The sequence below is a fragment of the Lepus europaeus genome, chromosome 1, assembly GCF_033115175.1.
Source record: "Lepus europaeus isolate LE1 chromosome 1, mLepTim1.pri, whole genome shotgun sequence".
Lineage (NCBI taxonomy): Eukaryota > Metazoa > Chordata > Mammalia > Lagomorpha > Leporidae > Lepus > Lepus europaeus.
This window is the reverse complement of record NC_084827.1, coordinates 146,919,216-146,936,318: the sequence shown is the minus strand read 5'-3', so window position 1 is coordinate 146,936,318 and position 17,103 is coordinate 146,919,216. Positions and strand designations below refer to the sequence as shown.

At 38.0% G+C, this 17,103-nt stretch overlaps 1 protein-coding gene across 2 annotated transcripts in view; it reads right to left on the bottom strand.

The window, feature by feature from the left end:
- Positions 1-17,103, bottom strand: part of NBEAL1 (neurobeachin like 1) — a 203,934-nt gene that overhangs the window by 11,847 nt on the left and 174,984 nt on the right. For both annotated transcript variants that reach the window (XM_062190098.1, XM_062190096.1), the window contains 8 exons: positions 16,960-17,076; positions 12,650-12,739; positions 11,429-11,538; positions 10,893-11,065; positions 5,011-5,105; positions 3,349-3,465; positions 2,799-2,960; positions 960-1,108 (listed from right to left, as the gene is read on the bottom strand). In XM_062190098.1, the coding sequence (XP_062046082.1) occupies positions 960-1,108; positions 2,799-2,960; positions 3,349-3,465; positions 5,011-5,105; positions 10,893-11,065; positions 11,429-11,538; positions 12,650-12,739; positions 16,960-17,076 (1,013 nt within the window). The remainder of the gene's footprint in view (positions 1-959; positions 1,109-2,798; positions 2,961-3,348; positions 3,466-5,010; positions 5,106-10,892; positions 11,066-11,428; positions 11,539-12,649; positions 12,740-16,959; positions 17,077-17,103) is intronic.

Below are 17,103 nucleotides of genomic sequence, written 5' to 3'. Positions count from 1 at the left end.
AAGAAAAAATGTCTCTGCTTGTTTAATGATTAATAAGAAATTCCTATCATCAACACACTATGCCCTAAACTATAAAACAATCTCACTGAGTTTTCTACTTTTTCTCCTAACAGTATCCCCTAAAACAAAGGGTTAAAAAAAAAAAAAACTGTTGGGAAAGACATGAATGGAATGGGGACTTGATGCTCCACCATAGGACAAAGAATGACAAAAATAAGAAGGAAGCTATAAAAATAGGAGATTTTGTTATAGAAGTGAATCTGATATGGACGCAATAACATAAAAATACCCTAGACTAGGAAATTACAAGAAAAGTTTTTCGTTTTTTGGTGGGGGGAGGGAAGTCCAATATAGTTTGAGGCATTTAAATGGAAAAAAATAATGTATTTGGGGCACATATGAAATAACAATGCTTTATGTGCTAAAAATAGTAAACAGGAAGAACATCAATGTTGAAAACAGATCCACTATTCAGACTTCCCTCTCCTTCTCTGGACTAAATAACAAAATATTCTCCCATCAGTTTTATACAAGCATCTATAGATACATGGACAAATATATTAACCCTACAAATATCTGGTTTTCCACAATTAAAAAAAAGCATTTTAGTTCGTAAAATTCAAAACACAACTTGGACAGATTTCCAAATCCATAATCTAGACTTGGCAGCATAAAATTTTTTTTCTGGCTCTACATATTTTTTAAAGTGATTTTATATTGTGGTAAATATATATATATAATATTTTATATAATACTTATATATATATATACACACATTTAATTTATTAATTCAAGAATACTTTAGCATCCCTAATTTTTTCCACAGTCATCAAAAGAGGTATATCTTATAATAAATGTTAAACTAAAAGATTAGAAATGTTTGACTCCTGATTTCCACTCTAGGCTGGAAATACTACCACCTTTTTGTAAGTGATATTTCAATAATTTTTAATATTTACCTGTGGAGATCTCTTATAGACAGGAACCCCTGTAGGCTGCCCGTGACAATGTGTTCTCCAACTATACACATATCTGATACTTGTTCCTTCAGGATCTGAGACCCCAGATACTTGCCATTTACAGAAAACAGATGTAACGCATTTTTGTCCTGTGAAGAATTGATGAGGAAAACTGAATTATCACAAATAAAAACAGATTTTAAACTGTCAAAGTTATAACTATAACAGAACAATTTATTGATTTAAGATTTTGGAATAAAAATATGGTTGTATTTAACCAGAAACTTTGGGGATAATATTACTAAAGTGATTTTAGATCAGACTGGAAAATAAACACTCACTTTCTACAAAAGAAAAATTAAAATTTCATCCAGCCCCAAAAGTTCCCCCATTCTTAAAACAAAAGAAAAATATTCTATTAAATTTAAAAGCTTTATCACTGAAAGGAAATAAACATAAAATTCAGGGCTTGTTTACTTACACAATTCCTTCTGCAAAATTTAAGCTGGCTAATATTTCTATTTAAGCTTATGAATTCCCACATCGTAAGAAATTATAAGAGGCATCTCTTAAATATAACAGAAATATAGACCAAAACAGTAGTAGAAGTCTGTCTGATGGCAAAAAATGAACAACCAAATGCTGAATGGAAAAACATCTTCTTTATAATGTTCTTTGGACTGGCTCATTTGACCTGTGTTGGAGGCTGGGTTTTCAGGATCTCCTGGGTTATTTAGTTCTTTTAAGGCTACCTTGGAGTAACCTGAATCCAGCACTCCCTGCCTTGAGTTCCAAAAACAGAAGAGCTATAACTAGACTGTCATGGACCCACCACAAACTTAACCCAGCCTTGACCCCAGAGGCTTTTTTGGGATGTTGAAGGAAGAAAATTCTGAAGACTCCGCATCTCATTCTGGCTATCCAAAAACGTTAACCTAGGGCCTTAGTACGTTGACGTTCAACCCTACAACCAAATTCTCTTCCCCTGGCCCAGAAGACCCATCTCTGGAGAAGAGAAATAAGGACACTGTTATCTGAGTGGCAAAGCTGAGATACCTCTTAACATGCAAGTATTCTCAGCTATAAAAAAAGAACAGAGAGACAGTGCTTTCAATGGAGTTGAGAGTGAATCAGAAGTGAGGCATTCAGATGTTGCTGCAGCTACTGCCTCAATCACGATGGCATTCTTCACAGAAAGCTAGGATAGCTATGGACAACGACAAAGAGTCAGTTTAGGCATAAGCCTTATTCTTACACTGTTCTTGCTAATAATTTTACATTGTAGATACAGAAAGCTATTCTATACCTAGACTTGTATACCATTAATTTTGATAACCTATGATATTAGCTGTAATATCTTTTTCTTCCTACCTTGATACCAGTAATGTATATGGAATCTGTAGTTTGAATGTATTTGAATGACTTCCAGTATACTTTAGTTCTTTCTGTCTTTTTGATTTGACTCAGAGAAGCATCAATAAGTTTTAAGGATTCCCATGCATTTTAGAAGACCATTACCAACAACTGACATGCAAAGTAACTTGTGGAAAGAAATGTAAAGAAAACACTGGGTATTTTGGCTGGAGCATAATAATTAGGGCAGAAAATTAGATATTCTGGTTTTCAAATGTTTGAATTTCAGTAAAGGAAATTCTGATCTGCTGTTTCAGTTCTCAACAGCAGATAAATGTGTATATAGAGGACCTTATTAAAATCAATTTATTTGGGTATTTTAAAAAAAAATACAATGTTCTTTCCTTCCTCACATCCCAAATATAATATGGGAGGGAAAGAAACGCTATTGGTAATTTATCCCAACTGCATGAAAATGTTGTATACCTTGAGGGTGGTCTTTTCTTCAATGCTGGAGTAGATGACAATATGTCCTTCCCAAGACAGAGCCAAGTTGGGAATAGTCAGGAGTAGTGAACTCTCACAAGGTGGTCGTAAAGTCCTCAGGTACTGGCCTTTCTGGATGGTATGTATAATCACAGTGCCATCCTACAAATGGGACATATTTGAAAAATGAGAAAGACAAAAGAAAAGAACAGCAAAAAGTGGGCTGGGTAAAGAAATCTGGAAAAAGAACTTTAAAAAATGATTATGAAAACAAAGATACATGCACCTTAGGAAAAATCACAATTGTGAAATTTAAAATAGTAATTTATTTCATAGGATGCCCTCTGTTCCTAGCTAAAAGGGGCAGTAAGAACCAAAACAGAACCCAATCTAAAGTTTTTATGTTACTGCACTTTGGCAATGTACCACACATTTATCATACAGAATTTCTACACTTTTACCAATTGTTCTAGGAAAATGTTTTAGATATAAACATTGCTACTGAATTTGTTGAAAAAATAATTAGTATTTCCTAAAGGAGAAATCTTACCCTTGATCCTGACACTGCCATGTCTAGTTCAGTGCTGATGCCGACACTCAATACTTCATCGGTGTGTCCATAAAGAATCTGAGATGGTTTAGAAGCTAAGCCAATGGGAACACCTCCCTAATATTAAAATACAAAAGCAAAGGTAAAGGAGTTTTCTGCTATGTACTTTTTAATAAAAGATTTATTTATTATTTGAAAGGCAGAGTGAGATTGAGAGTGAGAGTGAGAGAGAGAGAGATCTTCCATCCACTGATACACTTTGCAAATGACCGAAATAGCTAGGGCTGGATCAGGCTGAAGCCAGGAGCTTCTTTCTCATTTCCCATGTGGGTAGCAGGAGCCTAACCACTTGGACAATCTTTTGCTGCTTTCCCAGGCTTTAGGTAGTGAGCTAGATCTAGAAGTAGAGCAACCAGGACACAAACTGGGGTGCCCACATGGGATGCTGGCACTGCAGGTGGCAGCTTGACCCACTATGACACAATACTGGCACCTACCTCTTTTTCTTTTCTTTTCTTTTCTTTTCTTTTTTTTTTTTTTTTTTTTTTTTTTTTTTTTGACAGGCAGAGTGGATAGTGAGAGAGAGAGAGACAGAGAGAAAGGTCTTCCTTTGCCGTTGGCTCACCCCACAATGGCTGCTGGGCCGGCGCACTGCGGCCAGCACACCGCACTGATCCAAAGCCAGGAGCCAAGTGCTTCTCCTAGTCTCCCATGCGGGTTCAGGGCCCAAGGACTTGGGCCATCCTCCACCACACTCCCGGGCCACAGCAGAGAGCTGGACTGGAAGAGGAGCAACCGGGACAGAATCCGGCACCCCGACTGGGACTAGAACCCGGTGAGCTGGCCGGAAATTTCTCAACATAATATATTACATAAAGAAAAATGTAGGTTGGGGCTGGTGTTGTGACTGTCACCCACAATTCCAGCATCCCATATGAGTGTCACTTCAAGCTCCGGCTGTTCCACTTCTGATCCAGCTTCCTGCTAATTATACCTGGAAAAGCAGCAGAGATGGCCCAAGTACTTGGGCCTCTGCTATCTTTGTGGAAAACTCAGATGGAGTTCCTAGCTTCTGGCATTGGCTTGGCCCAGCCCTAGCTATTGGGGCCATTTGGGGAATGAACCGGTGCATAGAAGTCTCTCTCAAGTGCGTGCATGAGGATGGTCTCTCTCTCTCCTCTCACTCTCTGTCACTTTGCTTTTCAAATAAATAAATAAATCAAGTCCCGCCTGCTCCACTTCTGATCCAGCTCTCTGCTAGGGCCTGGAAAAGCAGTAAAAAATGGCCCAAGTGCTTGGGCTCCTGTACCCACATGGGAGACCCAGAGGAGACTCCTGGCTCCTGGCTTTGGATCAGTGCAGCTCCTGCTGTTGTGGACAATTGGGGAGTGAACCAACAGCTGGAAGACATCTCTCTCTCTGCCTCTCCTTCTCTCTGTGTGTAACTCTGACTTTCAAATAAATAAATCTTTAAAAAAAAAAGTAATGAGAATTAATAGTGAATCTGACAATTAACCCAAGTGATTAGGACAGGATAGACTATAGGAAAAAGATTACAAACTAGCTCAGTTATTCACTGTCAGAGAAAAATCTATTATCTAAGTAGCACTTCAACAGTTTTCTTGGGGTGGTCTAAACAAAAAAGTTTAAATGTATGACTACCTGTTGCGTTATTTGCCATATCATACATGTAGTATCTCTGGAGCCAGAAATCAAATGTATTCCACAGTAATCTGTAGCTAAGCAAGTCACAATATCTGTAAGAAAAAGAAATTAGATAAAATGAAAGTTTCATTTTTCTGGAACAGAACTATTACTACATTAGTTATTCTATCAGAGAGGAAGGCAGGAATGGCACTGGGAAAGAACAACACAGGAAAGAAGCAATGTTAAAATCGCCTAGGAAAGCTTTCTTTGAGGCCATCCTTCTTTGACCATAAGGAATAGATGCTGGGTATGTAGAATGTCTGCTAGAATCTTGGGAGGATGTCAGACAGCTTGAAATGGACCCCCAATTAATTCCTATACACTTCTCTGCACTCTCATTCCCATAAAACTTCAACTCCCATCGGAAATTACAAGACTATGGAATATGCATACTCAATAAAAACAGTACATATTATGGGATAAATTTGCAACATAAGAAAATCTTTCCTGAACTGCCAACAGCTGAGCTAAGTGAGCTAAGTGACACAGTGGCACAGAATTAGCAACAGGCTGCAATTCCTTTCACTAAGGTGCTTCCTAGAAAAAAAGGCTACTCTTGGGGGCCGAGGCTGTGGCGCAGTGGATTAAAGCCCTGGCCTGAAGCACCGGCATACCATATGGGCACCAGTTCTAGTCCCGGCTGCTCCTCTTCCAATCCAGCTCTCTGCTATGGCCTGGGAAGGCAGTGGAAGATGGCCCAAGTCTTTGGGCCCCTGCATCCATGTGGGAGACCTGGAAGAAGCTCCTGGCCCCTGGCTTTGGATCGGCGTAGCTTCGGCCGTTGCGGCCAACTGGGGAGTGAACCAGTGGATGGAAGCCCCCTCTCTCTCTGTCTCTACCTCTCTCTATAACTCTGCCTTTCAAGTAAATAAAATAAATCTTAAAAAAAAAAAAGAAACTACTCAGTATTTTCTTTTCTTTTTTTTTTAGTGCACACAAATTTTAGATTATTTATTTTAAACTGAATCAAAAGCCAAAGCTTTAACATTTCTTACACTAAAACAGCAAAGGAGATCATTGCCCAAATCACATGGAGACCCTAAGGAGGTTGAATGGTGTTACATGCACCATATGTGAAAACCCAGTAATCTTAATCTCAGCTTCCTGATTTGTTAAGGAAACTGTCATTTAATCAAGTCCAAATATTTCATTTATTCTTCCTAACCCATTTATAAGATATGTTTCTCTCTAACACAAATAAAACACATTCTAAGGCAAATTCCTTCTCATCATCTTGTTGACACATGACACCCAGTCAAACTTGACTTTCAAGGAATTAATGCTCTTTTTCTTTTTTTTAATTTAATAAACTAAGATCTTTAATAATTTTCATATTCTCAAATAAAAGTGTTAAAGTACAACCCATCATATTATAAAGTATGCATCATAAACTTACTATTTCAATAGTACAATAATCTTTTATATGCATTTTTTTTCAATTTGAAGAAAACCAGTGTTTTCAATATTAATCCCTAATCCTCTAGATACTTCTGACTACTCATTATATTGTAATATACAAACATTACGGTCATTTTAATTACTTCCTTTTTTTCATCTTGCAAATCATTTAGTACCAATGTATTATTTGGATATTCAAACCCGCAGGCTAAATATACGCCAAAAAATATTGTAACAATAGACACAAAGGCCAGAATAGTAGTTAATTCAGAGGAGGATATAAATTATTTAAGGAATTAGAAAGATACTTCAATTGTAATTATAATATTCCATTCCTTTAACTATATTAGTGATTCACAAATATTCATTATAAAGTTATTCTTTATTCTTCACATGTATTTTTGTAATCTTATTTAAGTTATACAAGTTTCATGTATTTCATAATACAGATTTAGAAACATAGTGACACTTCCATTCCTACCCTCCCCCTTACCTGTACTCCAACCCTTTCTCCTCCTCCCTCTCACATTCCCACTCTTAATTTTTACAAAGATCTATTTTCAGTTTATGTAATGATCGAATGGTTAATCTTACACTAAGTAAAGGAGTTCAACAAACAGTATGAAGAAAAAAAAAAACACTGTTTCTCAATGGAAGAGACAAGGGCTATCAACAATCATCAAATCTCAAAATATCTATTTCACTCCAATACACTACATTTCAGGTGCTCTTTTAGATACCTCAGATCAGGAAAAACATATCATATCTGTCTTTTTGGGACTTATTCCACTAAATATCATTGTTTCCAGTTGCATTCACCTTGTTACAAAAGACAGGATATCAATTTTTGTTACGGCTGAGTAGTATTCCATATACCATAATTTATTTATCAACAGTTGATGGACATCTGGGTTGATTCTTTATCTTAGCTACTGTGAATCATGCTGCAATGAACACAGGGGTACAGATAAGTCTTTCATATGCTGATTTCTTCTGGTTTGGGTAAATTCTCTACAGTGGGATGGGTGGATCATATGGTATGTCCATACTCAGACTTCTATGGTATCTCTATACTGTCTTCAACAGTGGTTGCACCAGTTTATATTCCCACCACTGTGGACAAGGGTACCTTTTCACCAAAACATCCTCACCAGCATTTGTTGTTGACTTTTTTTTTTTTTTTTGACAGGCAGAGTGGACAGTGAGAGAGAGAGAGATAGAGAGAAAGGTCTTCCTTTACCATTGGTTCACCCTCCAATGGCCGCCGCGGCCGGTGCACTGCGGCCGGCACACCGCGCTGATCCGAAGCCAGGAGCCAGGTGCTTCTCCTGGTCTCCCATGTGGGTGCAGGGCAAAAGCACTTGGGCCATCCTCTACTGCACTCCCGGGCCACAGCAGAGAGCTGGCCTGGAAGAGGGGCAACCGGGACAGAATCCAGCACCCCGACCAGGACCAGAACCTGGTGTGACAGCACCGCTAGGCAGAGGATTAGCCTGTTGAGCCATGGCACCGGCCCTGTTTGTTGACTTCTGTATGAGAGCCATTCTAACTGGAGTGAGGTGAAACCTCACCGTGATTTTGATTTGCATTTCCCTGATGGCTGATGGCTAGTGATCTCAAGCATTTTCTCAAGTATCTGTTGGACATCTGAATGTTCTTTTTGGAAAAATGCCTGTTCAAGTCCTTTGCCCATTTTCAAACTTGTTTGTTTTGTTTTTGTTGAATTTCTCAAGCTCTTTTTAGATTCTGGATGTTAATCCTTTATCAGTTGTGTAGCTTCCAAATATTTTCTCCCATTCTGTGGGTTGCCTTGTCATTTTGTTGAGTGTTTCTTTTGCAGTGCAGAAGCTTCTCAGCTTGATATAATACCATTTGTCAATTTTGGCTTTGATTGCCAGTGCCAGTGCCAAGGTATCTTTGCCTATGCCAATGACTTGCAGAGTTTCCCAAATGTTCTCTGGTAATTTGATGGTATCAGGTCACAGATTTAGGTCTTTGATCCATTTTGAGGGGATTTTTGTGGAAGGTGTTAAGTTATGAGTCTGGTGTCATCATACTACTGCACATGGAGATCCAGTTTCTTCTCCAGCACCATCTGTTGAGACTGTCCTTGCTCCAGGGATTGATTTTAGCTCCTCTGTCAAAGATAAGTTGGTTGCAGATGCATGGGTTGATTTCTGGAGTTTCTACTCTGTTATACTGGTCTACATATTTGTTTTGTGCCAGCACCAACCTGTTTTGATTATAACTGCCCTGTAGTATGTCTTGAAATTAGGTATTGTGATGCCGCTGGCTTTGTTTTTGCTGTTTAAGACTGCATTAGCTATTCGAGGTCTCTTGTGTATCCATATGAATTTTAGGATCATTTTTTCTAGATCTGTGAAGAATGTCATTGGTAGTTTGACTGGGACTGCATTGAATCTATAAATCGCTTTCAGTAGTATGCACATTTTGATGATGTTCAATCTTCCAATCCATGAACATGGAAGATTTTTCCATTTTTTTGTGTCTTCTTCTATTTCACTCTTTAATGTTTTGCAATTTTCATGGTAGAGATCTTTGACATCCTTGGTTAAATTCATTTTTGGTGCTACTGTGAATGGGAATGATCTTAAAAGTTCTTTCTCAGCCATGGCATTGTCTGTGTAGACAATGGATTTTATATGCATGGATTTTATATCCTGCTACTTTACCAAACTCTTTTGAGTTCCAATAGTCTCTAAGTGGAGTCTTTTGGATACCCTATACATAGAATCATGACATTTGCAAATAAGGATCGTATGATTTTCTCCTTCCAATTTGTATCCCTTTGATTTCTTTTTCATTTCTAATGGCTCTGGGTAAAACTTGCAGGACTATATTAAATAGCAATGGTGAGAGTGGGCATCCTTGCCTGGTTCTGGATCTTAGGGGGAATGTTTCCAGTTTTTCCTCATTCAATCAAATCCTGGCTGTGGGTTTGTCATAAATTGCTTTGTCTCTGTTGAGGAATGTGCCTCTATACCGAATTTGCTTAAGGTTTTTATCATGAAAGGATGTTGCATTTTATCAAATGCTTTTTCTGCATCTATTGAGATAACCATATGGTTTTTGTTCTTCGGTTTGATAATGTGATGTATCACATTTATTGATTTGTAAATGTTGAACCACCCCTAACCCCAGGGATAAATTCTACTTTGTCCAAGTGAATGATCTTTCTGATGTGTTGTTGCATTCAATTAGCTAATATTTTGTTGATGATTTTTGCATCTATGTGCGTCAAGGTTATTGGTCTTTAGTTCTCTTTCTCTGTTGTATCTTTTTCTGGCTTAGGAATTAAGGTGATGAAGGCTTCAGATTTTATTTTTATTTATTTATTTATTTTTTGACAGAGTGGACAGTGAGACAGAGAGAGACAGAGAGAGAGGTCTTCCTTTTGCTGTTGGTTCACCCTCCAATGGCCGCCGCGGCCAGATTGCTGTGGCTGGTGCATTACGCTGATCCGAAGCCAGGAGCCAGGTGCTTCTCCTAGTCTCCCATGGGGTGCAGGGCCCAAGCACTTGGGCCATCCTCCACTGCACTCCCAGGCCATAGCAGAGAGCTGGCCTGGAAGAGGGGCAATCAGGACAGAATCTGGTGCCCTGACCGGGACTAGAACCTGGTGTGCCAGCACCACTAGGCAGAGGATTAGCCTGTTGAGCCGCAGCGCTGGCCCAGATTTTATTCTTATATTAAAGACTGACATACTAAGAAATGCCAGGCTAAACAACATCCAGCAATTTTACATTGCTCCAACTTTACTGTTAATATACTAATAGGGCAGTTCATGTTTCGCTGACCGACAAATTTTGTTACCATTTTGCCTTAAAAATTCTTGTTCTTGTAAGTCAATTTTTTTATAAGAGTTATTTATTTACTTAACAGGCAGTACAGAGAGAGGGAGCGACATAGAGAGAGGTCCTCCATCCACTGGTTCACTGGCTGCAACAGCTGGGCTGATCCAAAGTCAGGAGCTAGGAGCTTCTTCTGGGTCTCTCACTTCGGGTGCAAGGGCCCAAGCTTGCTGTGTTTTACTACTTTCCCAGGCTGTTAGCAGAGAGCTGGATCAGAAGCGGAACAGCCGGGACTTGAACCAGCGCCCATATGGGTTGCCAGCATTGTATGCTTAACCTACTACAACACAGTGCCCGTCCCTGTAAGTCGATTTTTAAAAGACTTAGCTTATTAACATCTTCCAGATATTATGAAGATGCACTTAACTTACACCGTCCTTTAATATAGTGCCAATACATTAGATATTCTTATAGAAAGCATATAAAATTTATAATATTGTACTATCAAAAAGTCTACTCAGCTCCAAAGGTAAATTTTAATACTCTTTACAAGGAACATATATGACTTACAGTTAGAAAAAAACAAAAAAAATTAGTTTTCTTTTATAAAAAATGTTCAATGCTTACCCATATGTCTGATATGGTGTGAGATAATTTTGCCTTTTGTAAGTGACATTACTTGGATGCTATTATCCCAGTGTCCAGCACTGAAGAGCAATTTTGCATCATGTGATACTACAAACAGTTTGGAAGTGACCTCCAGCCCTGGAGCAAAAGGACCATTGATACTACGTTGAGTTCTGTAAATAAAATTAAATAATATTAGACTTTTCCTTAAAAGGTCACTTGGACCAATAGCAACTGTTTTGAAAAATCTCTCTAAAACAGATATAAAAAATAAGTTCCAAATGTTCTATTTGGAATGTCCATTACTAAATGATAAAAAGACTTTCAGAAAATATATTAATCTTACTTTCTTCATGTTAATTTTTAAAAAACTGTCAATTTATTTATTTGAAAGGCAGAGTAACAGGGAGGATCATGAGGAGGAGGAGGAAGAGGAGGAGGAGGAGGAGGAGGATATGAATAAATTAATCTAGTTGTTCTTCCTGGCAATAAGGTATATGTTGCAGCTGCTATGCTTTAAATGTTGATTTACTTACTTCGGATTTGTCACAGTTTGATCCTTGATGAATGTGAAGTAATTAGATATGTTTCTGTCATAAGGCAGCCATCCATGTGTTCCAATAACATAATTCATGCTTACTGTTACCTGGAAAGGAACAGATAAAGACTCAAAAAAAGTAGCACAGAATACCCAAGATGTCAGCATTTACTATTTAGAGAATACTGTGGGACAGTGCACTTAAATCGGGAAACTCAGTAAGAAAGTCTTAAATGGGAAAAGCTCTTTATTTTAAGAAAAGCTGTCAAACACAATCTCTAATAGGATTATTTTCCTTATAATTTCTTAAAAATTACTAGCACATAATAATTGGTAATAAAAGAATTTCAGGAGTAATTCTTATCAGAAAAATATATGATATAAATCTATGTATCATTTAGAATATGTCAAAAGTAGAACTGAAGGTCTCCCTACAGTGACACTTCTCAGAACGAAAAGCTTTTAACCACCTTGATTATAAAAGCATTTTGCCCCCTCCCACCAAATTTAGGTAAGTTAAAAAAATACAAATATCAAAAGTGAGTATCATAAGAATTCCAGCAGTGAAAAAAAATAATTATTTTTATTTATCTTTCTAGATCTCTTTTTGAAGCAAACACAGCAGCCATAACTACAACAAGCTCATTTCTGAATTCTCTGCTGTTTACTGTGTTATATTCCTTTTTTATCATGTCTAAGTGACAAAATTTAAATAAGATAGCCCTAGGTTTGATGCTAGGGTCCCAGATCCCTTAACTTTCTAGCTCTGGGCAAGCTTACTCTTGCTCTTGGACAAGTTCCTTCTCTGAATTTTAATTTTTTATCTGTACAAGGGAAATAATAATAGAGCCTACCTCACAGGACAGATAGGTGGATGAAATACAAAAACCATAGAAAGTATTCACTAATGTGCACCATATGTATACTTTAACACATTCTGTGTTGTCATATCATTATTACAACTTTATAATAAATTTTACTGCTACCCCTGCTTTTCTTATATAAAAACTCCTAGTTATTAACATGTACTTATTTTTTCAGATAAACTTTTAGAATTATAATAACTTAAAAACTATGTGTATAGAGAAGATATATTTTTATATTTGGCAATTTTTTTCTACAAAATTTCTCTACCATTTAAAAAAAGATTTTTTTCTTTTCTTTTTATTAAGTTGTAATGGATATAGTTATAGGGTGAAAAAGTAAAAAATCTACTTACCAGTAACTCAGGGCTGCCTTGAGACATAAAAGAACGTGACTGATTTTTGGGAACAATGGCCTTTAAGAGTGGAATACCATCACTAATTCCCTATGAAATAAAAGAGGCATAGTGGCAGATCTGTTCATATTTATTAGGCACAATAACGGACAATTTTTATCTCTTGAAACAAGGATGAATTCTATGACATATAGCACTTTTACTCTATCAAAGTATATAATCAGTCAACGTAAAATGTGGGGAAGAAGTATATACCATATTTGGATGATAAACTTGAAACTTCTAAAACCTATCACCTTCTTAAACAGAGACGTACATTTCTAGAAGCAGTGATTATTTAAAATAGATAGTAATGTACAATCTTTCCTCTTCCCTTGCAATACTGATAGGAACATGAAATAGAAAACATAGATTATGTAAGAATACATTTCTCAAATAAGTCAAATGGTAAAATTGGTTAAAATGTATAGAAATTTCCTTATGGGTCTAATTTTCAAAAATTCCATTCCATTCACTGAGGTACTTCTTGAAAGCCACAAAAGCACCAAATATAGTTCTCAGAAAACATCTGCCATTATTTTACTACAATGTGAAAGAACAATGATTTGAACTCAGTTCCTCAATAGATCATAAATAATCCCTAACATTTATTAAGTAAATGATAACATAATGGGTTTATACTGTGTACCAGGTCTTGTTTCAAAAGCTTTAAAGGAACTATTATAAAAAGTGCTTATCTTTTCTCTTCACACTGTGAATTAATAAAGGGAAGAATGACTTGAACTTGAACAAGGTTAAATGAAAATGGTGTCTGAAAACAATCCATTTATGAAGACTTTGCTGTCACTACTACCTTACTTTTCTTCACCGTTTTAATATTTATGAAGAGGCTTACAGAAGACCTTCTCTCTTCATACGAATGCATGAGGAAACATCTCTTAAGACGATGATGGATTTAGGCCGGCGCCGTGGCTCACTTGGCTAATCCTCTGCCTAGCGGCGCCAGCACACCAGGTTCTAGTCCTGGTCGGGGTTCTGGATTCTGTCCCGGTTACCCCTCTCCCAGGCCAGCTCTCTGCTATGGGAGTGCAGTGGAGGATGGCCCAAGTGCTTGGGCCCTGCACTCCATGGGAGACCAGGATAAGCACCTGGCTCCTGGCTTCGGATCAGCGCGGTGCGCCGGCCACAGCGCACCGGCCACGGCAGCCATTGGAGGGTGAACCAACAGCAAAGGAAGACCTTTCTCTCTGTCTCTCTCTCTCACTGTCCACTCTGCCTGTCAAAAAAAAAAAAGATGATGATGGATTAAGAAATTACTGGCAGGTCGGCGCCTCGGCTCACTAGGCTAATCCTCTGCCTGTGGCGCCAGCACCCTGGGTTCTAGTCCTGGTCGGGGTGCCAGATTCTGTTCAGGTTGCTCTTCTTCCAGTCCAGCTCTCTGCTGTGGCCTGGGAGTACAGTGGAGGTTGGCCCAGGTCCTTGGGCCCTGCACCCACATGGGAGACCAGGAGGAAGCACCTGGCTCTTGCCTTCGGACTGGCGCAGCGCGCCGGCTGTAGTGGCCACTTGGGGGGTGAACCAATGGAAAAAGGAAGACCTTTCTCTCTGTCTCTGTTTCTCTCTCTCTCACTGTCTAACTCTGCCTGTCAAAAGAAAAGAAAAGAAAAGGAAAAGAAAAAGAAAAAGAAAAAGAAATTACTGGCAGTCAAAGAAACTGTGCTTTGTATCCTGTTCCAGATCCTGTTACTAGGGAGAGCTACTGTTGAAACATGGTAGGTACAGATGGGCAAATATGTACTGTATCTGTAGATGGAACTCAAACAATCTCACTAATCAGTACACATAATAAAACAGTTCTATCAGCATTATATAATAGAGTGTCATCAGATTATGGGTAAATAGGGATTTAGGGGTTCCCTTAAGTGCAAGTAAAGAGTTAACACTGCAGAGCTAATACTGCTGTGCTTAGAAATGCCTGCTACAAGGTCAACACTTGCCTAGATCTGGGACTCTGCTGGCAGATAAGTTCTTTACAATGATAAAACTTTCCCTGAATGCTAAGCATGCCTCATTATGTCTAGAAAGTCTGTGCAAACAATATGGTTTATGCTGAACACTTGCTTTTCTTCCAGAGTCTAGAATATTGGTATGTGCTAAGCACAGCAGTGCTTATATGACCAGCCTCCAATAAAACTTTGGATGCTGAGTTTTGAATGAGCATCCTGGATAGATAAAAATGTATTTTCACATTTCATTACAAGGGGAATTAAACATGTACTGAATGACTCCACTGGGAAAGGACTCTTGCAATATGCTTGTCCCTGGCTACTTCTGTGTTTTGTTTTTTTTTCCCATGTGTCTTTTCTCTTGGCTGATGTTGCTTTGTATCCCTTCACTATAACCAGTGTTAGCCATTAGTACAACTCTTACTTTGAATCCTGTGATTCTTCCTGGCAAATCATTGAACCTCGGGGCTGTTTGGGGAGCCACAACACATCCTAGAATCATTTCTGAACTTTGTTTCCATGTGTTGTGAGTTCTAACCAACTGTCTGAGACACTTCTGGAAAACAAATATCTCAAACAACATGAACCTGGAAAAAGAGTAACAGATTTCCTTGTCAAAATATACTGGGGGGGATGGCGCTGTGGTGCAGCGGTTAAAGCCCTGGCCTGAAGTGCCGACATCCAATATGGGCACCGGTTATAGTCCTGGCTGCTCCTCTTCCGATCCAGCTCTGCTATGGCCTGGGAAAGCAGTGGAAGATGGCCGAAGTCCTTGGGCCCCTGCACCCCCATGGGAGACCCAGAAGAAGCTCCTGGCTCCTGGCTTCGGATCGGCACAGCTCTGGCCGTTGCAGCCAACTGGGAAGTGAACCAGTGGATGGAAGACTTCTCTCTCTGTCTCTCCTTCTGTAATTCTATCTTTCAAATAAATAAAATAAATCTTAAAAAAAATATGCTAGAACTTAAAACCATTCATCTTAGGAAAATTCATTATAATGCTATAACAGTTATAAACCTCAACAGATTTTTATATTAAATTCTCCAAAAAAATCTGTAATGTTTTCCCATGGCATTTCCTATGAATGTAAGAAACACATTACAGTGGTAGTTTAATGCAGGATTTTACAAACTACAGCTTGTGGAACAAATCTAGCCCACTGCCCGTTTTGTAGACGGTAAATAAGCTAAGGATGATTTTTACATTTTTAGAATGTTAAATTTAAGTGGTTATATATGTACCTACATAGCACCCTTCACTTTGCCTCAGCCTACAAACCCAGAATATTTACTATCTGGCCTTCAAAGAGAAAGTTTACCAATCCCTGCTATGTTGTATGAGAGAATATTTGTTCTATGCACATCTTCACAATATTCTGAATAACAATAACATTTTAATTTTCATTTTTCTTTCTGTTCTAATCATAAGTATGAATGTACCTCATAACAACATTCTGAATTATTGAAAGTAATTCAATATGTATATTAAAATGTTTGTTTTTTTTTTAAATCATTTATCTCCATTTTATTTGAAAGGTAGAGATAGAGAAAGATCTCCCATCCACTGGCGCATTCTCCAAATACCCACAAGACCCAAGGCTGGCTGGGCCAGGCAGAAGGCAGCAACAACCCCAGATCTCAATCTGGGTTACCCAGGTGGGTGGCAGGGACCCAGGTACACAATTCATCACCTGCTGCCTCCCAGGGTGCACTTTAGCAGAAAACTGGATAGGAAGCAGAGTCGGGACTTGAGCTCAGACACTCTGATATGGGATGCAGGTGCCCCAAATGGCATCTCAATCCTTATGCCACAAACCCAACCCACATTTGAATTTTTCATTTGAATCTGAATGTACTCTTTCAATTATAGCATTAACTAGTCTATTTTACCTGGCTATTCCTTCTGATACTATCAATTAATAATATGATTTACTGGGACATATTTTATACATGAGGAAATATTATATTTAAGAGTTATTAAAATATAATCTCTTTCTACATATAATCTCAATTGTCACAAAAAGCATTTTAAACCAAAGCATATTTTCCTCTTCTTCTGGAAAACACGAAGTAGAAAAAAGCAGGCCAGCAGAAACAGCTCAGAATACCATTCACCAACAAAGCTTTCAATAAAGTCCATAACAAGATTATTACAGTGTAATTTATTAGTACTATTTAATTACTATTATAACCCTTCCATTATTTACTATAATTACTATTGTAACCTTTTTCATGAAAAACTGAAAAAAACTTTAATGTATAGAATTCACAGAGCAAACTTCTTGATATTACTGAGTTGCATTTTACCTCTATAAAAAACGACTTGAGTTCAGGGAGGTGTTGAAAGAGGTTTAGGGTTGAAGTGTCCGATTTGGTCTGCTTCTGAATTGCCTCCTCTGCTGACAGTCTAGGAGGGTGTGGTTCCTTCAAAATAATTTTAAGGAAAAATAA